We start from the raw sequence: 27597 nt of genomic DNA on the forward strand, positions 1-27597 counted from the left end.
TACAGCTACGACTGCCAAATCTTACAAGGGACAGGAAACGAAGGAAGCAGACGCTGCCACCCCTGCCACCCAATGATAACCGCTGGAGGACGCCCTCGGAGGACGGCCATAGAAGTGAACATGCCTACGCCGCGGCTGCCTGCCGGTCCTTGACTTGACACGCCTGCCTATTCAAATAGTCAGTTACAGATCGCTAACTGATGACACCACACTAAACATCAGAAGCTAACAACAGACGATTCGGATTACCTAAAAGGTTCACGGTTTTGAAAAACAAGATACTTTAATCCCAGTGGGTCAGATAGAGGGCAACGTTCAAGTAAGATGAGGAACATTGGTGGCACTTTGCGGGCGCCCACACACACACACACACACACACACACACACACACACACACACACACACACACACACACACACACACATATATATATATATATATATATATATATATATATATATATATATATATATATATATCGAGGGAAAAGTCCGAGAACACCTAAGCACTTATGAGTTGTGCATGCGAGAGCATAAACGTCCAATTGAACGCCGCTGAGCAGTCCTTAGAGTTATGAACTCATTCGCGGGCAAGCGAGCGCGTTGAGACGCTTGGCGCGTTTTGATTTGGCCTTAACGAGGCCAAACGTTAAGACCACATCATATAGGAGGGAGCATTACGTCAGGCAGCCATCCTTGGCAAGCGAACGCTCCGTGGAGCCACAGTGGTGGCCCAACACGTGACCTCTTGCGTCGAGATCACGGAGGAAGAATCGAGGTTTGGTGAGACGTTCGGTTCCCAGTAGATATGCCATCAGTTTTTATTCGGTGCGCGCTTGTTCAGCTGCCCTGCCGTAGCTCCGGCTGCAGAACGGGAACGCTAAAAGCAACCGCGAACTTAGACGTGTTGAGCCGCCAGGTTGGCGTCAATCGCGTTGATGTATACTCCCTCCTATCATTTTCCTTCCTCGGTGGTTAGAACGCAGGCGAGAGCTTGCGATGATAGTGATCTAAAGAAAGGAAGGACGCTTGATTCTGAAACCCGAGAGGGAGCACGGCGAAGCGTCGTCAGGGGAGAGGGAGTGGGAAGTGAAAGATCATAAAGAAAGAGGGAGGATGTGGCCTAATAGACTCCACTATGCGCGACAGGTGGCAGTCCTTAGTAAAGCTGCCAGCGTTGTAGCGGGCGCTTAAACGGTGTCTATTCCCGTGGAACTTATAAACTTCAGCAGGCTTCGCAGCGCAGGGAGCTGTGGACACACCGGGAACAGCAGGTCAGTCTCTGTGGCCGCTGGAAGGCGGTGGCGTCTGTAGGTGTTGATCACTGTGGAGCGTTCCTGCGCCAAGGATGGGCAGGCACAGAGAAGGTGCTCCATTGTCTCGGGGTCCCCGCAACTCTTGCAGGCAGGTGACGTGGCGCGGCCCTTGGCGTACAGCCGGGCCGCAGTCCATGTGCAGCCAGTCCGCAAGCGCAGGAGTGTGGAACGGTCTCTTATGGTGAGGCCGTTCTCTGGAAGCGGCTTGGGGGCCTTGCCACTAGCCACTCGGGGGTCCGGGTGAATGGAGGTGAGCAGGCACCGTAGCCGATGTCTCGTGTAGTCCGAAGCCGCTACCGCTCTGGTAACCGGGACTACATCATGATGGGCAGCTTTGGCGTAGGTATCCGCCTCCTCGTTACCGGCTACCCCGACATGTGAGGGCAGCCAGTGGAAGAATATTGGGATTCCGGCGGTGGCTAGAGCCGTTACCTTGGCAAGCAGCAGCACCACTGTAAGTCCTGCCCGCCGTGGGTTGACGAGGGCCTGGAGCGCTGGGTTGGAGACGTACACCACCGCCACGGCTGCTAGGGAGGGTGCTCAGCAAGGAGGTCGGCAGCCAGATGCAGCCCCGCGAGCTCAGCTGCAGTAGAGCTTCCTGTAAACGGGAGCCTACACTGCCTGTGACAGGCGAGAGTTGGAACTGTGCATGCCGCTGCTGCCGACCCGTTGGGGAGGACTGAACCATCCGTGAACACCAGCAGGTGTCCTTCCAACTCCTCCAGGAGCTTGCAGGCTGCCGCCTTGCTCCAGTGCTGCGGCTGGTGCTCTCCGCTTGCTATCCCCTTGAGGGAGAGGTGAACGTCCGGATGTTCGTGATGGGGATGAGGAAGAGCCACTGCCACAGGTAGTTGGAGAACTGTCTCCTCATAGAGGCGACACAGGCTGCCCATACGTGGAGCCGGCAGGCTCCGGAGCCGGTCTAGGAGAGCCTGGCCGTCTGGTGCGCGATGTAGCCAGTCAATATGCCCCAGTCCCCGTTTCAACATGAGCAGTGACAGTGGCCATCCGCCGGCCTCAGCCAGTGTTGCGGCGATCTTGGAGTGCCTTGGAAGCCCCAGGACATTTCTGATGGCCGTCCTGTGCAGAACCTCTAGTTGTCCTTTCCTGGCATGCGTCAGGGAAACCAGCGGCAGGGCATACAACAAGGACGATGTTGCTGCAGCCTTGTTCAGGCGCAGGGCCCACTTGGTGGAGCATCCTCGGCCTCGTTGAAGGAGTCGGCCCACGGCTGCATGTACTCGGCGCACCTTGGCGCTGAGGGCCTTAGTAGCCGGGATCCACGTCAGCCGGTGGTCTATGGTGAGGCCAAGGTGCGTCACTGTCTGCTTCCACGGAAGGGGGGTCGGTGCCGATTCTCAATTGGTGGACGCCGAGGCGGGAGGCAGCCCTCGGATGTATCAGTAGGGTCTCCGTCTTTGTAGGAGAGACGGTTAAGCCGACGATCCCGAGGAATGTTGTCACCGCATCCAGGGCCCCCTGCAGTGATCTCCGGACGGCTGGAAGGCACCGCCTTGGTTCCCGAAACCAGAGGGCCACATCATCAGCGTACATGGAGCACTGTGTGTGGTACCGGGTGTCTGCCGGTAGTGCGGCTGGCAGGCCTGCCAAGGCTGCATTGAACAGAAACGGGCTCAACACCGATCCCTGCGGCACGCCGGTGGCGATGGCTCGAGGGGCGCTGAGCGTCTGGCCCACTCGTACTCGGAACGTTCTTCCCGCAAGAAAGGCAGAGACAAAGCGCCTGAGGCTGCCAGTGATCCCGAGAATATCTAAGGAGGCCTCGATGACCTCGTGGGGCAGGCTGTCAAAGGCGCTCTGCACGTCAAGCAGCACGAGAAGGGCCACGTCACCACTGTTCTTTGCGTCCTCCAGTGTTGCCACGAGATCGGCGATGGAGTCGGCAGTGCAGCTGTGGCGCCTGAAGCCGGTCTGCTGCTCCGGGAAGTAGTGCACCTGCGCGGCGACCCACTCCATGCGTGCCAGGACAATCCTCTCCACCACCTTACAGGCGGCAGAGGTGAGAGACACTGGCCTGTACGAGGAGGGTGCCGCCGCAGGTTTCCGTGGCTTAAGGACTGGCGCCACCATTGCGGTGAGCCAGCTGTCTGGGAGAGCCACAGTGCTTCAAATGGTGTTGAAGTACTCCAGGAGACGATCTTGCTCTGCATCTTGCAGGTTCCGAAGCATCTGGAACGTGATTCCATCCGCTCCTGGAGCGCTCCCGTCGCTTGCTTTGTCCTAGGGCGGCCTTCAGCTCATGCACCCGGATGGGCTTGCAGCAAAGAGCATTAATCAGCTCGAGCACTTATTCCGGATGGTGACAGGTGGGGGGGGGGGGGGTGTACCGAGGCCCAGTAGCTGGCGGAGGCAATACCCGCTGTACCAGGGGCCGGGCGGTAAACCAGCCGGCTAGTAACTTCACCGGAGTAGATGCGGGAAATGGCTGCTGAGGGAAATGGCTGCTGAGAGCACCTGTCGTTGCACACGAGGTCCTATCAGCAATGCCCTCAGCAGGCGCCAGGCACGAGCTCCATCCGGCGCCCTGATGATCGTGGCACAGATGCCCTGCCAGCTTTGGCGCCTGCGTTGCCGGGAGTGTCGTCAGCAGGCGGCGTCGATGCGACGGTGTTCCGCCCAGTGCTCCGCCTGATTGGTTCGCAGTGCTGTACGTCCAGCCCTGCGCCTGGCAGCTCGTAGCTGGAGGTGCCGAATGTCTGGTGCTGGTTGGCCTTCCTGCGCAGTGGACCAGACTATGGCTGCGCGGCAGCTGTCCGCCACAAACTGCAGGAAGTCCATGGTACTGGTGTCCTGCTGGCACTGCTTACGGAAAGCACTCCAATCGACAGTGGCGTACACGCGCGTCCTGGGTGTCTTACCCCTGAACGGGGCCAGCACGATAGGGAAGTGGTCAGACTCCCAGGTGTCCGGTTGCGGTGTCCAAGTGTATCGGCACCCCTCAGTGACCAGGCTTACGTCAATTGCCGTGCTGATGGCACGGGATGGGCGGCGGACGAAAGTGGGAGCCCCGGTGTTGAGAACCTTCAGACCGAGCTGGTTAACAACGTCCACAACGCTGCTACCTCGCCCACAGCAGCGGCGACTGCCCCAGATGGTGTGGTGAGCATTGCTTTTCTCCGCAGAGGACGAAGTCTTGCGCGGACAAGGAACGCGCGGATAACGCACGCTTCCGAGAGCGAGGGTGACTTGGCGTCCCGGTGACGCCCACTCCCTTCGCGACCCACCTGTGCGCTACTGCGGCGGCAGGTGTTCCTAGACTTACTGTATACACAGTAATTGGAAGTGGTCCCTTTCGCCCGATCTGCTCTGTCAAGGCGCGCTCGTGACATGGCGTCGCAGCCAACGGGAATTTAGGTGCCGTTTCGCTGCTGAAGACGCCGGACGGCGGCTTTTTCGCTGAATAAACCATTCGACGTATTCGCATAAAAAAAGAAAAGGAAAGAAAGGACAAAGGGAACAAAAAAGAAAAAGAAAAGAAGCCTGCGATGCATAAGCGGTTCGGAGAAAATGGGCGGGCGAAAACTGGCGAAAGATACTCGCTAAGTAGGGATCTGCAGCAGCCGCATGGAAGAGACCCGCGTCAGGATCGGCCAACGACTCCACGTCAGAAAATGCAACGGCGCTACTTCGCCGCCACAGCACACACATGGTCGCCGCTGGAGATCGCTGCGCGTTGCAGGACACAGGCGTACAGACGGGTCGTTCTGCGAGGGCGTTTCTAGTGCGCACGCACGCAGAGGGTTGGGAGCGTCGCCAAAGGACGCGATAACGAAGCGCCGACACGCCCACTGCGCTTGCGTTGCCGCAGCCTCCAGGCCTCCGCCATGCGCACTCTTTTTTGCTTTTCCTTGACATTAAGCCGGAAGACATGTGCCACACGTGCTCGACGTGTGCACACACCCCCTACGGTGGCTGGAGCATTGCTGTAAGGCGGAGACGATGTCCGCAAATGTGCTATCGCACCGCGTTCCTCCGCATGCAGCGCATTGTCCATTGATCTGTTCGCACTGACTCGCGGATTCAGTAGCAGCGATTCAGCGCTAGACACGTCTGCAAACCTACCTTGCTGCTTAAAGCTGGCCTCAAACACTGCGCACTCAAGTACAGTCACCCTACAGTTCTGTAATAAATTAGTCAAACATGGCGGTCACCCTAGGCTTCTCTTATGGTCACGCATACACATCCACCTCGATCAGCGTCACTCACCATTCACACAATACACATATTACGCTGCAAACACACGCAAGGAAGGCACGAACAGTGACACACAACCGCAATAAATGCCAAGTTTCGCCAACACGTTCCGGTAGGTACAAAGGAAGCAATATCTTATAAGTCCGATTGCGTATAATTTGGAAGTAAAAGGTACATTGCAGAGGTCTGCACACACAAAGGGGACTCCAGAATTGACCGAAGCGGCTTCGATCGTATGTCTCAGATCTGGGCTAGGGTTACCCGCCGTGGTTGCTCAGTGGCTATGGTGTTGGGCTGCTGAGCGCGAGGTCGCTGGATCGAATCCCGACCACAGCGGCCACATTTCGATGGGGGGCGAAGTGCGAAAACACCCGTGTACGATCAACTAGCCCACCAGTTCGCCCCGATCAAAACGTGCACGGTTTATACCGTGGGCGGGTGCACCCGCCCATTTTTCTCTCACAAGCATACACGTGCGCTGTGGCGTACGTCATCCAGCAACGAAAACGATTTGTCATGTCCGACAAGCGACCACGCGCGATATCCAGAGCTGTCGAGATTACCGGCGAGTGCAGAAAACGAGCTGCGCACCGGCGCATGCACACAACACGCGCCTGTGCCGCAATGCCGACAGGGTCAGGGCGCAGCCACTGGAGCAGCCGTTCTTCGAAAGAGGTCAAGGAAAGCGAAGAGGGGCCGCACTCTGCCGGAATGCTCCTTCCGACAAGCCCGCCCATCTGCAGCGTTTTGCCAGCGCTACGTGCAATGCGGTATACGACACGATATACTACACCTCTTGCAAGAAATAAAGGCAACTACGAGTAAGCTACACTTGGAATGGTAGCGCAGAAAACACAACAAAGATAACGAAACGAGTGTGTAAGGTGCAAGATCCGACTCAACAAAGAGCGCCTTGACAGGCAATGCAATTCGCCAGCGGTGCGTTCGAACACACGTGACGAAAACGCTCGGGCAGCAATGGTTGCGGAAGAGAGGAAGCTGCACGGAGTAGCTTGAAACGTTAATTCTATATTCGTTCACTACGTCGAAGAGTGCGTATAGACGAACCGCGTCGCGTCGTATGGAACCACGTGAGCGCATCAAGCTATTACAAGTTAGACTTGGCGGGAATAAGGTCAGCAGTGAATTAAGAAAGGAACATTATAAACACAAGAGTCCAATTTTGCAGTGAAACCACTGCACCGATGTCAGTGTGCCGTCGCACATCCAGAATATTTCCGAGCATATGGGTCGCTTTCGTGCAGACAAAATCCAAGAAAGCTGACAGAGTCCTATTTACACTTAAATGCAATGCAATCGATTCTGCATATCAACAATGAATATAAGCAATCACTGTCTCTAACGTCGCGGGGAACTGGTGCGAGAAAGGTTACTCACCCAGTATTCGAGAAATGTAACGACCCAGTCTTAACATTTTACTTTAGTGTCCCTTTAAGGTCGTTTGTATATCAGCTGCATTGCTCTCATGGAAACCGACCTGCTCTTTCATGTTCAAATCGCACAACAAACGTACTTAGTTCTAGGCAGACATATCAATGACGTAGACTTTTTAAAGTCCTATGCTGAGCAAAAATTATCCGTATTTGACCGGCGAAGCACACATGTTTCAGAGCACATTGCGGAGAAACCTCGGCACCTACACAAAAAAAGCACTCTGCTCTCCAGCGGAATTCTTCACGTAACGCTACGGCGCCTTAGATCCCCATGGAAAACCAAAGCTATGGAATACTGGAAGACAAACTTAACCTAACGTGGATGAGTCAAGGATATATGCAGTTCCGATCAATGTTTTACAATTCATGATACAGGACGTTTATACAATGAATAGGCTCGCTGCCCGCCTGCGGAGTTTGCCGCTTTAATTCGCGCTTCAGTTACCGAATCCAAACAAATTCAACATTCCTTTATTCCCAGTAATACTCAAGATACTGAAGTTCCCTAGCGAAGACAGTCGCGATCCACTGAAGAGTCTCGTTCGAACAGGAATTCGTTTCCTCAGGGTTGGCGCTGGGCGCTGTTCTAAGCCCGAGGGCGCGGGATCGAATCCCGGCCACGGCGGCCGCATTTCGATGACAGCCGAAGGGCAAAAGCGCCCGCGCACCGCGCATTAGGTGCAGACTCTCAGTTGGTCAAAATTAATCCGGAGTCACCCACTACGGCGTGTCTCATAACCATGTCGCGGTTTTGGCATGTAGTACCCCCCAAGATCTTAATTTTATTTCTTAATTTTCCCAAGGTTCCTTCTCTGTGTAAGATAAAGTTCGTTCAAGGAAGTCAGAAGATCGTATAGCTTGGTAAACTTACAACGCGGGTCGCGCTTTCCAAGGCGACTCGGCGAGCGTTCACGAAGCCCGACACCTCGCTGGCTTATCCCGACCAGCTGTCGGCAGGCAAGTCCAAGGCCTTGTAAGCTTGACCCCGCAAGGTCTGGTTCACGTGAACGCGCAGCGTTAATATGAACACTCCGTGACTACACACACAACGCCACATCTGTACGGCTGTTGTGCTTTGATAAACATAACATCACGCACAGAATCCGAAATAAAATTTTCACACTTGAGAAATTCAGAAACGTGCGAAGGATTGTCATCCGTCTTGTGGACATTCCTCTATGGCGTTGTTAGTGCTTTCCTTTAAGGAATGTCACGTGCAGCGGGACACTTCTGGCAGAGAATGTCGGGGCACACGGCGAAAGCCCGCGTGAATTATTTTAAATGCAGCAAAATTCAATCCAAAGGGCTGCAAAGCATTCGCGTGCGAAGGTCGGTGCAGCTAGAAAAGGCTCCATATGGCGGGAATCCGAAGAGCTCCAACGAAAAACGTACGAATAAGTTCTCCGGCATTGTTCCATCGACACTCGCTTCCTCCGCGTAGCTCGCAATTTGCGTGGTTCCTCCGTTGATCGGGCACGAAGAAGCCGCTCTGCTAGACAGAATGAGCGTCGACGGTGCGCGACCTATGCGAGATTTAAAAACGAAAGAAAGAAAAAAAAAGGGGGGCCGCTGCAAACAGCAGCGCACGCGGCCGAAACAGTTTCCGCCGCGCAGCTGCCGTCCTCCTCGTCGCCGTGCGCTAAACACGCATCCACGGGATCGGGCATGACGACGGCTAGGCTAGAAATAAACGCCAGGGGCGGCGGGGCAAACCTGCAGCAATGCAGCCGAGAGCGTTGCGCGCCGCAGGGTAGCAGCGACAAAAACAGCTCTCCCAGAGGGAAGGGTGGGAAGAACCCTAGGGGCGGCAGATCGAACTGTGGTTGACCGCGCCGTGGGCGCTTTAGGAGTTCGCACCCAACATGCGACCGTCGCCGTAATAAAAACTGCGACCTCGCGCAGGGCGAACGGTGCCACCGTAGTCTGAAGCTGGTGGCCACGTCCGAGCGAGAACAAGGTGCCTCCACAAATGACCAGAAGACAAGGCAGAAACAACGCACTACATGTGCTTTATATATTTGTTCATATATTACGGACAATGCATCGGGTTCTTTGATACGCTGATAACTGTGGCGTCTGAAGTTCCGTCACTGGACACTACGAGAAACGCCGACGCGGAGACTCCCGCACTGACGGCCTGCAGGGTTTCCCTGACGGGCACCCGAACCCCGTTTACAAGCGAGCGTTTTTCTTTTGCAATCCGCGCCTTCGTGGGAATGCGGATGCTGCGCCCGACAGTCGAACCCGCGACGTCGCGCTCGGCTGCAGAACGTCACAGCCAACGAGTCACCGCAGCGAGTTTTAAATACGCTCAATGAATGGCCGAACCTTGCACGCGATCGTAAACACGGCCCCCCATTCAGGCGCAAGAGCACGCGGGCCGCGCGAAGTGCTGCAGGTGCTGCAACGGGAGGAAGGATGCAGGACGCCAGAAATATGCGAGAGCAAAGAGCGCGTTCGAGGCGCTATAGAAACCACGAAACGTCTGGAAAATCCTGCACGCGAACCCCTCTCCAGCAAGAAAAAGGAAAATGCAAAAACGTTTACAATAAGCAAGCTCTGGCGGCCGGCCAGAGTTGGCACCGCGATTATAGCACCCCTGCGCCGCAATATTTATACGATGAGACATGCACATAGGTCTGCGCTGATAACATGCAGCAGCAGTAGTCTGGTCGGGAGAGCGAAATGTTTGCAAACAGACGACGTTTCTGCGACAGTGTGCGAACGACGAACACGGCGCGGAATGACCGGGCCACCGACACTGCGGCTATTTGGAGACTGTTCGTTTCAAGACGACAAAATTGCGAAGCATTTTTTGGCTTATCGCAGGCTCTTTCAGGGAGGGAGGGGGATTATCGTTCCGGACCTCTTCAACGATTCAACAAAAAAGTACGAATGAATGAATGAATGAATTCTGGGGTTTTACGTGCCAAACCCACGAATTGATTATGAAGCACGCCGTAGTGGGGAAGTACGGAATAATTTTGACGATCAGGGGATCTTTAACGTATACCCCGAATGCACGAGAGACGGATGTTTTTTGCATTTTGTCCTCGTCGAAGTGCGGCCGCCGCGGCCGGGATTTGATACCGTGATCTCGTGCTCAGCAACGCAACACCATAGCCGCTAAGACACCGCGGCGGGTTCAACAAACAAATAATTCAGTTCAATCGTGGGATCGCATCACGGCCCACTGCAAAACAGCCCGATGCTCTAACCAGCATAGGCGACGATCGCACGCATACTTCTCTCATGCCAACGCAAGCTAGTTTTCTTTTTTCCTATCTGGACTTGAATACAGAGGGCGTAGTTTCACGAGATAAAGAATTGGTTCCGTGGCTCCTAACTGGCCTTTATACATTTACCCAGACCTTGCGCATTTTTTTCCGCAATCGCATGAAAAACGTATCGAAGAGGCTTCACTGCGTTTAACCATAACCAGTTCGTCTTATAAATAAACCTTACAAACACACGAGTGACGCTGCATTTTCCTTTCGTTAAGCTTGTCCGTCGTGCGGTGTTTCTGAATATGGGGCCCCCATGGAACTGGCTGGCCCGAAGGCAATGCATTTTCAATTCTCATTGCAGAAAGCGAAACCTGAGCACACTCACGGGTTCGTGCGGTGAAAAGACAACACATACACACGATGATCAGTGCTTTCCTACAAAAGCTTCAACAATGTACGGTGAAGGACGGGTGACATAGAGAGTCACCACGCGATGAAAGATCTTCTTGTGCAGCACTACAGCGCAAGTCTTAAACATGGAGCAAAGAAATAATAAGGAGGAAACATTCCGTCACGCAGCCAGCCTTCGCAAGGCAACTCTCTTAAGAAGTATTTTTCGTTTTCAAAAATCGGCCCAACACGTGGCCCTGCGCTCGGCGGACTCGGCCAAGTGTGCTTGGCTCCCGGTAGGCTTTAATCGATGAGCACGCGCTCGGAACCTTCTCCACCCGCTCTGCAGCGTTCACACTCGCTTACGCAACTCGGGCTGCTCACTGCAATGCACGCATTCACACGACTTCGTTGTAGTGTGCGAGAGCGGCAGACGAGAACAGCGCGGCGGTGGAAGACACTAAAGCTTACCGTGACACAAGCAAGTGTTGGGACGATATTTCCCGGCTTCAATATTATAGCACTACGCTTCCCCTTATTTTTTCCTGCCTTCATGGCCGTAACTAAATGTCGCAGCTTATTTCCTTCGTAAGCTACATCCCTGGGCCGTGGCGCACGAACACGTCTAAGAATGCGCAAGAGCGCTGTTCGGTACGTGTGGAGCATATGCTTCTTCGAAGGCGCAGTATGGTACAGTAGTAAAATTAAGTAAACACCGCAAGCATGTGAGAAGAACCAAATCGGAAATGCGTGTCAACAGCGGTTGGCATCCAAGAAGGACAGGGTCTGCTTGGGCGCATTAGTATACCATGTTGTTTGTTTAGACTGCACTACCTCTAATGTACCGGTCCCTCTTTTTTTTTTTTTCACTAGAGCCAGACTTCCGGTTTTAGGTGCGCACAGTTTGAACGACCGCATCTGGGATTCGCTTCGACCTTTTTGCGCTAATTACGCGTCATTACTGCACCCTAACCTCGAGCGTGTGCCTCGTAAACAGATCATGAGAAGCCAACAAACAGACAACAAGGACCCAGCTCTTCGCGTAATGCGAAGACTCGGGTTCGTGCCCCACCTGCGACCAATTGATTTTTCATCCACTTTCATTTCCATCAAGTTATCGTTTCTTTAATTCAATTAATAACTACATGTAATTTCCCCTATGCTGTCCTGAGTGTATTTGTTGGCTTAAGATATGACTAATAAATATCGGGCTCTCAGCTTCCTTCTTACTCGTTCATAAATATATGGTGGCTTTGGCACATAAAACCCGAGAATCTAATCTCGAACCTGGTGCGCCTTTTTCGTTCTAAGCTTCACTTTGAAGTATTTATCTTTGTTCTACGTGCATTAGAAGGCCTCAAATCGTGTAATTTTAAGAGATGAAAGTGGCCAGATACTCAGATCGCACGAACCTCTAATCGATCTGAAGTCACCAAAGAATACCTTGTCTTCGATAAAGTAATGTAAGGGGCTAGTCAGTTTAAATTACGAAAAGCCGTCATATACGAATAGGTCCTCAAAGGCGGCCAATCACAGGGCGCCCAATGAAAAAGGACGACGGAAACGATCCTCCCTGAACGCGAACATGGCATCCCCCCCTCCTAGAGGGGAGTCAACGAGAAGACGCAGGAACTGAAAAGCAGCTAAAACACGAAAGCCACCAAGAACAGCAACACCGAGCAGCGCTCTTCTTCGTGGCGAACCAGTGCAAAGCTGCACGTGCATGGTACAATGGTATAGCAGTCTATTCTCTCGCGTACCTCATCAACCTTATATCACACAACAACGATGCCGAGTCTATTTCTGGTATTCCATAGTCTGCGCCTACGTTATTTTCCCGTCGCTATAGTTCTCGGGCGCATTGAGAGAGGGTGCCGTGCTAAGCGTTACGCTACCCAAAAGCGAGATTACACCCCGGAAAGTAATCGTACGCGGCTCCTCTAAACGACGGCGAAGCACAAATAGGAGGACCACGTGCGCCGTCAGAGTGGTGTAGCCCGAAACGAGGTCACCGCCCACACATATACGTTCTCTGGCCAAAGAACCATCCATGTCGTTTCGAAGAGAGCGAAGCCTTCCCGGGAATCGTTCCCTTTGTCAGGGTTGCGGCCAGTCGCCGTGGAAGAACAGGCCGCTAACAGCCTCGTAAAATACTCGCGCGCGCTCCGTCGCAGCGCGAAACAGCAGCTGCAGCCGCTCATGGCTGCTGCTTCTCCGTCGCACAGCAGTGCTTTCTGATCTCAACAGGTTGCCAAACTCCCCACGCGTACTGCGGGCGCCCAAATCGGGAGGTTGTCGCGTCACAGTGACGCCTCGCAAAAAAAAAAGAAAGAAAAAAAGAAAAAAAAGAAGGAAGGAAAGAAAGAAAGCGGCTTCTATTATGCAATACTGCCATACAGACGCCTTTCGCCGATGCTTCGCTCGATATAGCGAACCCCTCGGCTCTCCAGCTGCGTGCGGAGTGGTTCCTCTCGTTATAGAGCAGCTCACCAAGTCTTAAGAACTTCGCATAATACGAAAGCCATTACAGCCAGTATGTCTTCTCTGCCTGGTTTCTCGTGGAAACAGTCGAGCCAGCCGCAGAACTGCAATTTAGATTAGGTGTTTTTTTTTTTTTTTTTTTTTTTTTTAAGGTCTGGGGTTTTACGCGCCAAAACGATGGTATGATTATGAGGCACGCCGTAGTGGGGGACTTAAGATTAATTTTTAGCATCTGGAATTTTTTAACGTAGGCTCAATGAAGGGTTTGAACGTAATGAAGGAATGAACGTAGGCTCAATGAATTTCGCCACCATCCAAATGCGGCCGCCGAGGCCGCGTGTCGATCCCCAGCCCTCAGGCATTGCAGCGGAACGCCATAGCCACTACACCACCAAGGCGGGTGTATTTTTGTTTAACCGCCTCGTCGTGACGTTCGTCACTCATACACTGAAGGACTCTACTCACACTGAAACGCTATCTCAGCTTCGACCTAATCAGACTCGATACTAGTTGGGCTCGGCCCTTGTGTCTCGTTTAAGCTCATTTTTCTTTCTTTCCTTTTTAATGCCGGAAGCAAATAGAGAGTTGGTCTCACATGCTCCGCGTTAGCGCCGGGGAGATATTGCTGGGTTAGTTGACCATTGTCCTAAAGGCAGCGCACTTGTTGAGACACGGACGAACGCTGAACCCCACAAACACGCGAGATATGGATGAATGACACAAGGGCGAGCGCTGTATTGTATGTATATATACTCACGCACACACTCGCATCCTGCCTTTGGATCGTCTAACGTCCTCTGGCACCGATTCAGCGCTCGTGTTGTAGTGTTCGTCTCGACACGCGCGCTCCTTTTAGTGATAACAGCATTAGCGAGCGTCCTGCTAACACGAAGCTAGGTTGAGAACGGTCGAACCTCCCTGAAACAAGATGAAAACTACCGAGTGCCTGCTAACTCACATACAAACGCCCTCCTTATAACTGTCCTGATGTGCGCACCAAGCTTCCTTCCGCTCCATTCTTCTTTCCGATTCTGACAGAGGGCGCACCAGTCTCTCTTTCACGCAGCAGCTCTGCGGAAAAGAACGGCCGCGTGCAGTGCACACCGACGCAGCTGCGTTTGTGCGTTGTGCGCGAACAATGATATTGCATGACTATCGGTGGCTGCTTTTGCTGTAATAGCTGACCTTCGAATCTGTCAGGCCAGGCCGCCTGCTTTTAAACGACGCAAGCCTTCTAGGTGCGATGAACGAGAGAGCAGATCTGAACAATTAAGAGAACATATGAGCAAATAGATGCAGTTGTTAGTGTCGCCGCATCGTTATCTTCACTTTAAAGGTTCACACGTAAAACACTGGAAAACCAGTACACCGTATAATAAGGCGCTCAGCTTTAAGAAGCTTTGCTCGGAACAGTCAGACTTCTACGAAAACTGAACAACTTCGCCAAGTTTTAATCCAGCAGGAATACCCACGTCATATTGTGGATGATGTCGTCAAAAGGGCTGATGTACTGAATCGAAAGAGCTGTTCCGCACAAAAAAAGCAATCGTCCATTCAGACACAAAGTAACCTTGTGCTAACCCACTCAGCATCGGTTCCATATGTTTCGTAAATCCTAAAGAAAAATAAAGAAAGAAAGAGAAAATGAAGAAGAAGAAACACACATTTTAACATACCATCGCAGAGTGATCACCTTAATGTTATCTTTCCAGAACTACCTCGGGTAGTCTTCAGACGGTTTAGCTATCTGCACGACATCTTAACGTCATCTGAAACAAGGATTCCTGAGACTGCGGGTTGCCGACCTAACAATAAAGCGCGGTTACAAGATTAGTGCACACATGACATCATGTATTGCCAAAAGCATTGCCTCCAATTTTTTCATGAAAATTAAAGGTAATTTTACGTATGACACTAACAACTGCATCTATCTGCTCGAATGTTCTGCTTGCAATTACAGCACGTTGGACAAACTGAAACGCCGTTCATATACCGCTTTAACAATAAGTGTCATGCCGCTACTCCCCTTTATAGCTTCAGCTATCAAAACACGCGCGTATTCCGGGACACTCATTTGATAAAATCATCGCAACGATCTTTTCATCTGGTTTTAGTTCCCACTATACGAAAGAGAGCTTCGAGAATGATAGTTCATAAATTTAAAGCGGTAACTTGTGAAATCAATGGAAGCGCTGGCAAATATTCCTTTTAACCCGTTTAGTGCGCTAACTCCTCGCGAGTTTAGTCGCCCCTTATTGCCATTTTACATGCGCATTTATGCCTACCACTCTTGGTCAGTATAACGTCAACATGTGTGCACGTGCACTTCTAGCCGTCATGTTTCCCTGCTTTCCTCTTTCATTTTGACATCCGATCGTGCCGGTGGCACGTCCATTTCCTGTAGCCGCGCATTTTTGTCATATCACGTGCCCTTATTTACATATGTTTTTATAAACTCGTTTTTATGATACGTTATTTATGATGCGTGTAATGACACAGCACTGTTACCTGCACACAAAGTGCCTCGAACGGCCAGTCACGCGGCAAATTTGCGTGTAGAACGACAGAAAGCTGAGCTAGTTGGCAAGGATTCATTATGCAAAAAATGTGAGGCATGCAGACGCGTTGTCCACTTCTCTTGTGTCCTGCCTGCACGCCTCACCTTTTTTGCAAATTTGCGTGTATTCGCGGGCTTCTTTCACGCTCGGAAAAACGCTTTTATATAGCACGTATTGAGCAACAAAAAGCTGTATCGGGAATTTTTCGTGCCATTATACAATTTTCTTATTGACACTCTTAATCTAATTATAATATTTGAGAAGTTGAATAATTAATTAAGACTAATTATGTATTTAGGTTGAATGAAAAAAAAATCCGAGTATCTCCAAATGACAGCAAACAACATTACCTTGGTTCTGTCCAGCTACGTGGCATTCGCACATTTTTAAACTCTGGCTAAAGTTAGCTGGGACACCCTCTATATAAACTGATACAAGCTGTTAACCCGCCCCGACCACGAGACTTGCACTACCGAAAATGCTGGCTTAATTTAATGTTTCACCTTTCCACAGTGCTCCATGCAGTATGCCACCTTCTTGTTTGAAAACTCTGCTGACCCGTCGAACCGTGTCGTGCATCAACGCCGGCGAGACGTTGCCTACGAGTGCGCACACTCTGCGTACGCGAGCACACGACGCTGCGCCTGCCGATCACAGACGCATTTTCCCACGACATAGCTGCCCAGTCCTGCAAAAGCAGTTTCCACTAGCAGACCACCTATCTACGGAGTAGCTATCTAGCACTTGGAGAATGCACCAGCCGGCTATGTAAACGATTGCCGAGGCAGTTTACAACGTCTAGTTGACGTCAAATTATCTCCCCCCAACCAGCATGATCCGTGTACGCTTGGCAAACAGGCGCAATGTGCCCGAACGGGACGTCAATATGGCGGCGTAGATAGTTCATACTGCAGCAAAACGTTTTGTCTACACTTCTAGGCGATTCGTGGAGTCGCATACTAAACCCCTCTTCCGAGTAGCGACTGCTTCCAATGGCGATATTGCCGGCCAAGTATTCAATAAATCATACTCCGGTTATGTTAACGCCTTCGCGCTTGCTAATAAGTGTCGTTGACGTAAGTTGCCCCCCCTCTCCCCCCCCAAAAAAAAAACAACAAAAAGAAAACATGGCGACCCAGACCGTCGCAGCAGACCTCGCTCACCGGCGGCTACCGATAAGGCACGTAGATGCGGTGCGTTTCCACGGTCAACTGCGCAGAACCGCGTGCGCACAAGTCCGAGTGACACCCCAGACGCGAAGCAAAATTAAGTGTGCCGCATTTTCACAAATAGAGGAAAATTTCTGCACCCCAATTTTCCCTACGTTCTAATTTGGGGACAATCCGCGACGAAAGCTTCTCAAACAGCTTAAAACTATTTAAAGCGGTCTTGGCATAGCAGAGAGCAAGCCACAAGTTAATTACGGCACGAAGCCCCATTATTTCGTGACACTAAACCAACCTCGGCTTCCGGCGGAACTCCGACAGCGTGCCACTGAGGATACAGCGTTCCCTGGACCGCGGGTCTCCATCGAAATTACTGTTTTCTGTTTCGTTTGCCGAGCGGTAACAGAAATACTGCTGCGAATGACGGAGCTTAAATTTCAGAACCCGCGCCACAATTTTTCTTGTTCTTAGCGCAAGGTGTTTATTACTGAATACTTTTGATCTCTTGAAGGCAAGCTTGGCTCTACAATGTCGAAAACGATAGCCCAATTTCGTTTAATCACTTATGTATTCCTAGAAGCGATGGTGGTCCCTTACCACGAATATCTTTTTTTCTCGCGCGATAAGCACGATAAGCGTAATTTTCTGCCTGGGGCACGCAAGAACTTGGGAATTTAATATGCTTCACCTTAGAAACAGAAAATACCTTAAGGGCGACAGCACACAAACTGACCTGGATCGACAGATTCTGCGCTCGAATTCGAAATCAGACGGTGCACATGCAGGATACTCTATGTAGGACAACCAAGTCCGGATTTAGAATTTTATATATATATATATATATATATATATATATATATATATATATATATATATATATATATATATATATATACCGAAACGCGAGCGCTGTACTTTAGTGTGACGGCAGTGATATTCTCTGGCACCGTAAATATGATCAAAACTTGCAACGTTCAGTCTGGCTTTTTTAAAAGGTCACCTTTATATTAACTGGTCCTGCGCAGACGCCGCCCCAACTGACCTTTCGTTTTTTCGAGCCTTTTTTGTCTTACCAAGCCCGCATGCTTTCACAATAAGGTGGGCTTCTGTCTCCTCCTCCCCCCCCCCCCCCCCCCCCCCCTGGTTTTTGCTCATTGCAGAACGGCAACTTGCTAATACGGCTCACACTTTTTTTTTTAGGAGTCCCTTTAGCACAGACTGTAGGGAGCGAACATCGAATATCTTGTAAGGAAGACGCAATAAGAACATTCGAGGCACCCCAACCCAAAAACCTCCGGCAACTTGAGAAGATGCTTCGAGTTATGTATGACGGCGAGTGTACATTTTGAGACACTTCCGGAGCAAAGTGGATCTCGAGCGGAACTCTGCGCGACGCCGTCCCTTGAAAACGGCCGCCGAGCGCGCACCACACAGGTGCAGCTCAGTTTTCGTTACCCACCAATGGATGGTGATGATTCGTGTGCGACTGTCGCGCTCCTTAAAGAAAGTGCTCGAAACGCTTCTTCTCGTGTACAGATAATCCGGTGAACAGAGTACGTAGCGCTTGCAAACGCGCGTTCAGCAATATTCCGTTCGACAAACCAAGAGGTCTGCAGTACTAGCGGGCTTCGCATATAAACGAAAAGCAGCAGCTCCTTGGTCAGATTACGCTTCCTGAGAATTCACATGTGTGTTTTTATAGCCCGAAAGAAGTTCCGCTCAGGCGCCGAGGTCAGCCGGGTAACTGTCGCGCACGTGTTCATTTCCAAAAAGCAGAGGGCGCTTCCGTGTGCACGTGTGCTGCTGCAGACGGGCGCTGTCCTCCGCGGGAGGACAGCGCCCAGCTTGAGGAATGCCGCAACGAGTGTGCGCAGCAAATGTGAATTTTCACTTTACCCGTATACGCACTCCCGAGCCATCAACAATGAAATTCGATCGATATTTTCGGGCACCCCCACCTATCGATTAGCGAACTTCTGGTGACGCACACGATTGATATGCGTACATGCCAGCACGCTTTAACGCAGCGGAAAGTGCCCCGAACACACATTTTTCTCTGGAGGACATCGGAGCGCACGACAGACAAGTGCTGTAGTACGTTGGCGACGGCCACTGCGATCGCTACGTTGATTGGCCTCAAAGCACTATGCAGGCTCGTTACTTCATGAGCCCATACGTTTCCCACACCAAGCAATCGTCCATTATACTACACTTGACGAATAAAAACAGCACACCCACTTTTACAGAGCCGGCGTGCGGAGACGCTAGCACCGAGCCCCTCGATGTCTGCGCGCACACTACTCCCTCGTGCCGCGGCGTGGGCCTTTCGGGATCGACGCAGCGAATCGGCCAACCACGTAACATTTCCCTCGACACCCCTGAGCTTTTAGGCTGGACAGAACCACGGGCCACCTTCCTGGATCGCGGGCCGTAAAGCCACCCTGTCCGAATGCAGCTCAGCTAGTCCACGTCGTTCGTGTTTTTGGCACAGAACTCGACCGCCGGACAGCTGAAGGTCGGCAGCCTGTAGACCGGCCCACAGCGTACGCACATCGTTGATTGCTCGAGCTAAACGACGCAATGCGCATGCGAATCACGCGTATTCACACGCTATAGTTTCTTTTTTTCCCAAGGTACAGCTGCGACGAAAAAACACGGTGCGCTAGCAGGCAGAACCTTGGAGCGGAAGACGACATTTAGCGAAAAATGTGTCACAGATAAACATATTGCAATAAGAACACTTTCGACCCGACTGTTCACCTGACAGAAATCTAGGGTGTGTGTCATACACCATCATTTAGCACCATCCACGCAGAAATTAAATGTTCCTTCGCTTAACAACGTCAACCAAATCGCCCCCCTCTCCCTTTCCGCCTGTAATAAAGAACGCCAGGCAAAGGCAGTGCGCAAGTCTCGTGTGAAAACAGGATCGCGCGTGCACCGGTGCGCTAACTTAAGGCACGATTCCGGCCTTGCTACTGAAAGTTCCCGGCGAAACGTTGTCGATGATACCTGAAATAACGATAGTTCAATGAGACAGAAATCGCTTATCAACGCCAGCAAGCTGATGATGGGACCTGTATTTCGTTGGACAGAACTAAAGCTGATGCAAGCGCACGAGTATCTCGCACGGTGTGTTGCACTGACATCAAATCGACGCCCTTTGGCCGATTCTTCAAGGGCTCAAGCTGTCAAGAACGAATTAAAAGCTTTTTTGCTGTTATTATTCGCAAGATGTAAAACAACAATGTCAGGCATCATGGAAGGTTTCGCTGCGCGTGTTCACCCACTGCTACGAGCACATTTGCTACAAGTGACAACACCGGTAAAGTATTCCTGCATTTCTTGCATGCCTCTGCGTTCAAACACGTAGCTCTCAAAGAGAGCTAGCTGCTTACTGACGCTGTTGTTATTCCTGACCGTGACTGCTTTCATACTGAGCTAACCATCCTCGTCCCGGTATGGTCGTCAAACTGTGTCCCTGTAGAGTGACGGGCGCTTTCATGTCCCGATGAAGACAACGGCTTGGCAGCAGCCCTGTGCTCGAGCTGACATTGGCGCAAGCTTCAGTGTTATGTCCTCCTGCCAGCGCATTTAAGTACGCTTTTGGAGGCATAATATCCCCGTAACAATATGCATCTAAACGGGCCCTCGAGGGATAAATAATCCCTTAATAAAGTCGGCGCTCTCGTGAGTTAGTCAAGGACTAAACGAAAGCGAATTATCTGGTGGCATGTAGTAAGGGTTCGTGGTCAGCCGCCGCCTGCGCAGTGGTCTCTGGGTCGCGGTGCCGAAATCAGCGGCCTTCCCCAAGCAGCGAGACATGCAGCGCCACAGGGGCGGGATGCCACGTGAGGGCCTCCGAAGGCGAGCTCTGTCTCGAAGCAACAATCGGGCACCATAAGCGTTGGCTCTCATCGAAATGCAGCCGTCTGTATGGGAAACATGTATGGGTGGAAACTGGTTACATCAGGAACCGCAAGCGTCCCATGACGGCTCCTTTAGATGGCCCACGCGGAACTACTGAGCACTCAGACCAATTCAGGCATTCACCTTCTCATCTATCGAGGTTAAATGGGTGACGCGTTATGCGAAGGACATTTCTCACGCTAGAGTGTTAACAATCGTCATTGACGTGTGTTCTAGAGTTTTGTTACCGATACTTCTATGTCGCTGATACCGACACCTATGTATAAAAAGATATGCTCAAGCGTTTAGATTGTGTGCGGAGGAACACCTTCATCAGACGGCGCTTCTGTATGGTCATTGTTCGATGTCAAGTAGCTCTCTCTTTCTCCCGATAAAGAGAAAGTTCCAGCTGAACTTCAGGTTACATCCAGCGCGGCGGTTTCCTCGGCACAACACTGCTGTTCTGCTTTGCATATGTCGAGGCAAAACACGTCCAGTACGAGTAAGCTAAACAAATGCGAGTTCGCGCACGCTGACGGCATTTGCATGGGGGCACTGACCGTGCACTTATTCATTAGCTAATGTGGTTCACCTCGCTATGTTTTCGGCTTGGCAAAGCAAGCAAATCTGCCGAATCCATTACGGCACCCAAACCGCCCATGGGTTGTGCTAAAACCTGTGTTGGAGTGACGGGCTGCAATGCACTGAGGGTTCCATCGATTGCCAAAGAAGCACTCGGCGAGAGAATTTCCTTGCGGCACGTTTCAGAATCGAGGCAAGCGCTCGGAGCTAAGCGGGGAACCGTCGAGGAACCTATCAAGACTGCGAGGAGAGCAGCTCACGAAAAGGGACTGATTAGGAGGGATGGAAAGAGTGGGGGCCGCTTTTACCGTCTCTGCGATCAATAGCAGCGCCGGTGCCTTCCTTGTAGGTTTCTGTTTGCGGAGCCAAGGCAGCTCGACGCAAGGCACACGCGACTGCCAGAGAACAACTATATCCGTGCGGGTCGATGGTGAAATGAGGGATCACTTTATCGGACGCGACAGGGCCTGATCGCAGGAAGCACCACCCCACGGTCGTAAACTGGCAAGCACGAGAGAGCACGCACAACGGAGCAGAGACAGAAAAGCACGTGTAACGACAAGAACACGAAGCCGAGAGCGGCGCTTCGACGCAGCCTCCCGATATGCGATCGCTTGACGGCCGTCGTGTACTGGAGGAGTCGTGTTATCGGCATCGACGCAGAAGCTGCAATCTCAATCCTCATCTGAGCAGAGAGCTAGCTGGTGCTACTGCAGAGGCGCGCACACTGGCGAACGGGGCAAAACCGGCCCACTGTTTTGTTTCGAGCTATTTTCATTTCGCGCAGGGACCGTCTACTCCAGGCTGGTGGGTGTGCGCGTGTGCCAGTAATAAGGCTAGTTGCCAGCAGCGATCAGCTCGAAGGAGGGCCTCGCGAAAGCAACCCGTGCTCGCTCTCCCCCGCTCCAAGCGGGATGGAGGGTTCCGCACAGAGTCAAAACGATGCCTACGACGCAAGTGAAGGTCACTCGCCAAGACTGCGGAAATGCGACCTCCACGGCGAGACCCGGGGGGGGGGGGGGGGGGGGGGGGGGAGAAAAAAAATAAAGAAACGTAGGACGGCATCGCGCAGCGTCTCGATAGCGAAAGAGTTAAGAGGCGTTCAAAAGCGAAACTTCGCCATGCACGGCCGCGCTAGCTAGCCGCTTCGGAAGGCGCTGGCCGGCATTCGCGAAAGTCGTCCGCCTAGGGCTCGTAATGTCGCCGTGTCCACCGCTGCAGTTAGGTTTACGCCGGCTTTCTCTCATGCTCGCCGAGATTTGTGCGGACTGGGCGCGAAATGAAGCTTACTGGCTCGTCGTTCCGCTACCGTGGCGTTCCCACCCCGAAGCCGAAGAGTGGTGGGAGGGAGGAGGGGAACAACAGCGGTTTCGTACGCCTCGCGCGGCCGCCGCGCACAGACTGCTCGCGGCCAACCCCGCTCGGGTGAAAACGAAAATAACTAGGCTGGATGATTTCTCTCACGCGCAGGCACACACACTGTACCGGGGTCAGCCAAGTAGCCAGCGCTTACCGTTCTCGGCAGGGTCCCCTTTCTTCGTAGTGGCGGCATTTCCCATGGCTCACTTGCGGCCAACTCGTCTGCGCTCGAGTGCGCGGCGATCGGTTCCACTCCGGCCCGCTCGTGCGCGCGGCGTTCGGTGCCCAACGTCGTCGCAGCGGTCCCACACCGTCGAGAGAACAGTGAGACCTCCGTAAAAAGAAACGGAAACAAGAACGACGCCGGGAAGGAACGGCCACTAACGGAACGGGCTCGGGTGATGCTGCCGGCAGCGGCTTCAGTATCAACACCGCCGCGAACGCACTTGCACAAGCACGGCACACGGGTAGCAGACGGCAGCGGCCCTAGTTGCCGCTTTCGAAGTTGCGCTCCTCGTACGGGCAATCTCTGGACCCTACGGTATCCGTCTTGGCCAAGCCACTCCCCGCAAAACACATTTAATCTCACGTCAAACAGTCAACAAACCGAGCCGCCATCGATGAAGCCTCGCACAAGACGACGGGTCGCCACCGCGCCGTATTCTTCCGCGAGGCACCGCGGCGGGGCAGCCGCTGAGCAGACGTCGCCGGCGCTCGCGCGCTGCGGTAGATTTTGTAATCGCTTCCGGTGCCGCTGCCTCAGCGACTGGAGACCGAAAACAGCTGGGGAAGCCCGTTTCTCGTCTCTACTTCTCTTCTCTGCACGTACACCCAGCGTCAGGAGACGCGAAGTTGCCGCACTCTTTGCGAGCGCGCGCCGCCAAATTGTGGCCGGTGCGCAGGCGAAATCAACATGGCGGCGCGGCAGCCTCGGCCCGACTCGCTCGCGGAGACCGAGTGAAGGGGGTGAGACGCGCGCGAGAGGGAAAAAAGAAAAAACGAAAGCGCCGAGAGGGGAGAATCCAACGGGAAGGAAAGAAAATATCCAATTCTCGCTTGCGAAAAGGGCCAGGCGACGGACGCGCTGCCCGCGAACTGTGCGCGAAGCGGTGGATTGTTCTGACAGAGGCGAAAGCACAGGTGTCCTCGTCAGTACGATGTGCCGATTGGAGGCGCAGCGTTGTCGAGTAAAACAAGGCAACCTTCTCTCTTTGCAGTCGCCAGTGCAAAAGCAACCTCACCTTAGATTTAATTTATTAAGAAAAAAAAAAAAAACCACCGTCGAGCTTTTCAGCCGTCAGTTGTGCTTTCCCTGAAAGCCCCCGGGTGATATCTCCCAAGCCGCAAACAGCACGGCTGACCGTGTTCTGTACATGCCGGCGTAGCCACTGACCAACTGAACCGTACACGAACTACAGAGTGAGCTAATCCGGCAGTTGCCGGGCGATGAAACGTTTAACCAAAGGCAAGGAAGCAGCCCTTCCTCTTCCCATCACGCATAGCTCATTTGGGATCTCCTACCTCCAACAGATGTCGCCACTGGACAACTGAGGCGTTCAGTGCTAAAAACGAAAAAGAAAGACAAAAATGGGGGGGGGGGGGGGGGGGCGAAACACTCGAAACGAGCACCTGTCTCTAGGTGTTTGGTTTCTATTCGGAGTGTGTGTATTTTTTAACACTGACGGTAGAAACGGAGGAAAAGGGGCTGTTGAACAACTTAAATGGAGCCAACATTTAACGGGAAACTTGGCAAGATGGGATGGTAGTGCGCGAGTGCCGCTGAGACCGCTGCATTGTGATCTATATATCGTTATGTACACTATATATTTGCACAGAGACTGAACTTCAACCTCTTAAACATAGGAATGATTTTAAGTATTAATTTAAAAGCACCAATGCAGAGCTTCCACTTGAATGTCTATAATATTCCTTATTAATTCCTATGAATAAAGTCCTCCAGTGCACGTTCTTTTTTTCTTTTTTCTCGTTTACACTGAAGATGAGCCAACTAGCCCTCCTCAAGATCATGGTAACCAAGAGGCTAGAGTAATAATATGGTTAAATTAACGAAATAGCTGCGCGGTAGCGTGTGCGTAACTCATCGGCTAAGCGTGGAAGAGTGACAGGTGTCCCCATCAATTAAGACTGCTGCCACAAGATATTTGCCGCGGTGACACAGTGCAGATGGGTCTTAACAATGCACGGTGCACATCATGCTTCCAAGCCGATCAATCTGCGTGCAATGAGAGAACAATAATATTTCATATTTACCAGAAGGGGTAAGCAATCGAAAGGCGCTTTACGGCAAAAAATGGCGACGAAGCAACGAGACTGTCGGAGACGCTGATAGAACCTTTAAATGAATGGCAGATCTGTATTTATCTATCTATCTATCTATCTATCTATCTATCTATCTATCTATCTATCTATCTATCTATCTATCTATCTATCTATCTATCTGTTATTTTGTCGCCGTTGTTGCCGTTGTTTCTCCAACTTAATAGCAACCGTTGAAAACACGGGTGCGTTACACCCGACTGTCGGTCCTACCTTTTCGGAAGCTGGATTATCCACGATATAGGAAGGAAACGGCATACCGTTAACGACGGTCGGATCGTACCTGTTGTCAGTACAATAATTACGCCAAGTGTGGAGCAAGCATCAGTGCTCGAGCAAGTACCTACCTACTAAGAGAAGTGAGCGAAAAGACACCAAGCTCCCAGACCCGAAAACCACCCGCACCTTACGAAAGCCAAAGCAGCCATCAGTGCCGCAATGCCAAGTGTTTTCAGTCTCGATATTTACTTGCGTTGACGCACTAAACGTATGACAAACAATTCTTAACGTAAAGCCACATGACCGCCATGATGCAACTGAATTCTAATGTACAGCAAGCGTCTGGCCTGTCAAATACTTGTCAGCGTTTTGGCTACCGGACTAACCCCAACCTCATTTTCTCGTGATTACCTATTAAATCTTAGGGTGGTCGTTCCTTTTGTATATTTCGGCATTTACTTCGCTCATAAGACCATTACGCGTTTGCCCCATTCAATCACGGTGTACGAAATTGCGTAATCGGCTTAATTTTGCTTATTCTGTCCAATGGTATAGTGGCCAAGAAGCTGCAGACATTGAGCTTCAGGGGCCGAATTCGCAAACCGTTTCGTTCGTAAGTTCTTTATGGCCGAACGCCTTCGCTAATATTATGCCAATTTTAGCATAAGACGTTTTCGCGAATACGGGCCCGGGTGATATGAACATTTATGTTTAGATAACATAGCTCCACTTTACTATGTTTGGCAGAATGTAGGACCATCCCAAGTACCAGCTTTCCGAACCCCGTATATATATGTATATATATATATATATATATATATATATACGCCCACGACCACTACCTTCGCATCCATGCGAAGGTTATGGGATCGTACCCCAGCTGCGGCAAGTTTTTTCACCCACTTTCATTTCCATTAATTTATCGTTTCTTTATTTCATTTATTAAACAGAAGTAATTTCCCCTATGTGTCATTGGTGTCAGTGTTTGTTGGCTTCTCACGATAAAGCCCTGGTAATGGCACTTTAGGTGCATGTGTGGGGCGGGGGCTGCAGCATCGCCGGGGAGGCCTAGCCCCCCCCCCGTAGTCGGTGCGTATGCACACGGCACCTCCTCGTTCGGGCGACCTTTATCGCCACTCTGTTATTGCACAAGCAACTTCACTTGAAAGCGTTTAGGTTTGCAGTGCGTTGGCGTTATATCAGTAGCACTGTCACGAAATGCGCTCCGGTATCACGGAGTGGCGGTGCGTTGGTTTTTTAAGAAGCTCGCTGGTATTTTTCACATTTCCATCGAGTTTCTTTTGTCTCTCTCTTGCCGAGATAAATCATTTGCTGCAAATCAGGCCACGGTGGGTTTCCCCTGTATTCGTCCTTTCTATTTTCGTAATTCACTATTTTATTATTATTATTTAGTTATTCGTCCAACCGCTCGCGCGGGTAGAACCACGTGACCTCGAAGGCGCGCCGACAGGATCACGCAGACAATGGCGCTGGGAATGGAAAAATTTGCGAGATCCCTTTCGCATAGAGTGTTTCACGGTTAGCCAGCATTCGAGCAATGCCTAGCGATGACAGTTCATGCGACGGTTGCCATTGCTATTACGGCGAATCACGACACGTACCTGCGTGAACTGCTGTGAATCCGTGCAAGGCGAAGCACTTGTGACGTAGTGGGATCGGGCACTAAAATGGCAAAAAGTTTTTTTTTTTTTTTTTTGCTTTTAACTCTCATTTCCTCTTTATTTGCGAGGTGTGAAAAACTCCAGAAGCGACGAAACTGAATAAACAAACGCCATATGCAGGTCAACGACACTGCGCCAAGGCCACAGTGTTCGTTTCTTGGCAGGCGTAGATTGACCCTACCTGGTGGAACGGCCGCCAACGCGCCTCCTCCCTCAGTGGCCGTTCGCAAACAACCTCCGCTGCGGCGACCGCTGCCTTCCCAACAAGTGCCCGCGCTTGTTTTTCTCGACGGTGCCACGCGACGACTGCCGCCCTCTCTCGACTTCTAGAGACTCCGGCTTCATAGGCGCCCGCCGTGAGGCCCCCCCGAAGTGCGTCAAGTAGCGCCACCCGACGGCTAGTCGACTAATTGTTGGCGCCGCGGATCACGGGAGCCCGCAAAGCGCGCGCTCTCTGTGCTCCTCCGCAAACCAGGGTAGCACATACAGCAGCACAGTGGCACAACATTCGTGGCTCGAATAGAGAGTGGGAGAGGCCATCCAGCAAAGTGCTGGACGTGCATTGTACACAGTGACCTCGCCCGTCGGCCGCGCTTTCCAGCGGCCTTGCGTAGCGGATGCGTCGTGCGCTTTGTTTGAGCCTTTTTGTGCTTTGGTTGTTGCGTTACAATGGGTGACGTCCTGCCGCTGCGCGAGCTCGGCT

The 27597-nt window shown here is 51.8% G+C and overlaps 1 protein-coding gene across 6 annotated transcripts in view; it reads right to left on the bottom strand.

Annotated features, from left to right (window-relative positions):
* The window catches only part of Pka-C1 (Protein kinase, cAMP-dependent, catalytic subunit 1), a 443650-nt gene that overhangs the window by 68704 nt on the left and 347349 nt on the right, over window positions 1-27597 (bottom strand). The window contains exon 1 of one of the 6 annotated variants that reach the window (XM_050186153.3): window positions 22811-23308. The exons of the other annotated variants lie outside the window; for them this stretch is intronic. Coding sequence (XP_050042110.1) covers window positions 22811-22856 — 46 coding nt within the window. The 5' untranslated portion in view covers window positions 22857-23308. Of the gene's footprint in view, window positions 1-22810; window positions 23309-27597 lie in introns of those variants that run through there. 6 annotated transcript variants of the gene reach the window in all.

Source organism: Dermacentor andersoni, chromosome 11 (assembly GCF_023375885.2).
Source record: "Dermacentor andersoni chromosome 11, qqDerAnde1_hic_scaffold, whole genome shotgun sequence".
In the NCBI taxonomy this organism is placed as follows: Eukaryota; Metazoa; Arthropoda; class Arachnida; order Ixodida; family Ixodidae; genus Dermacentor; species Dermacentor andersoni.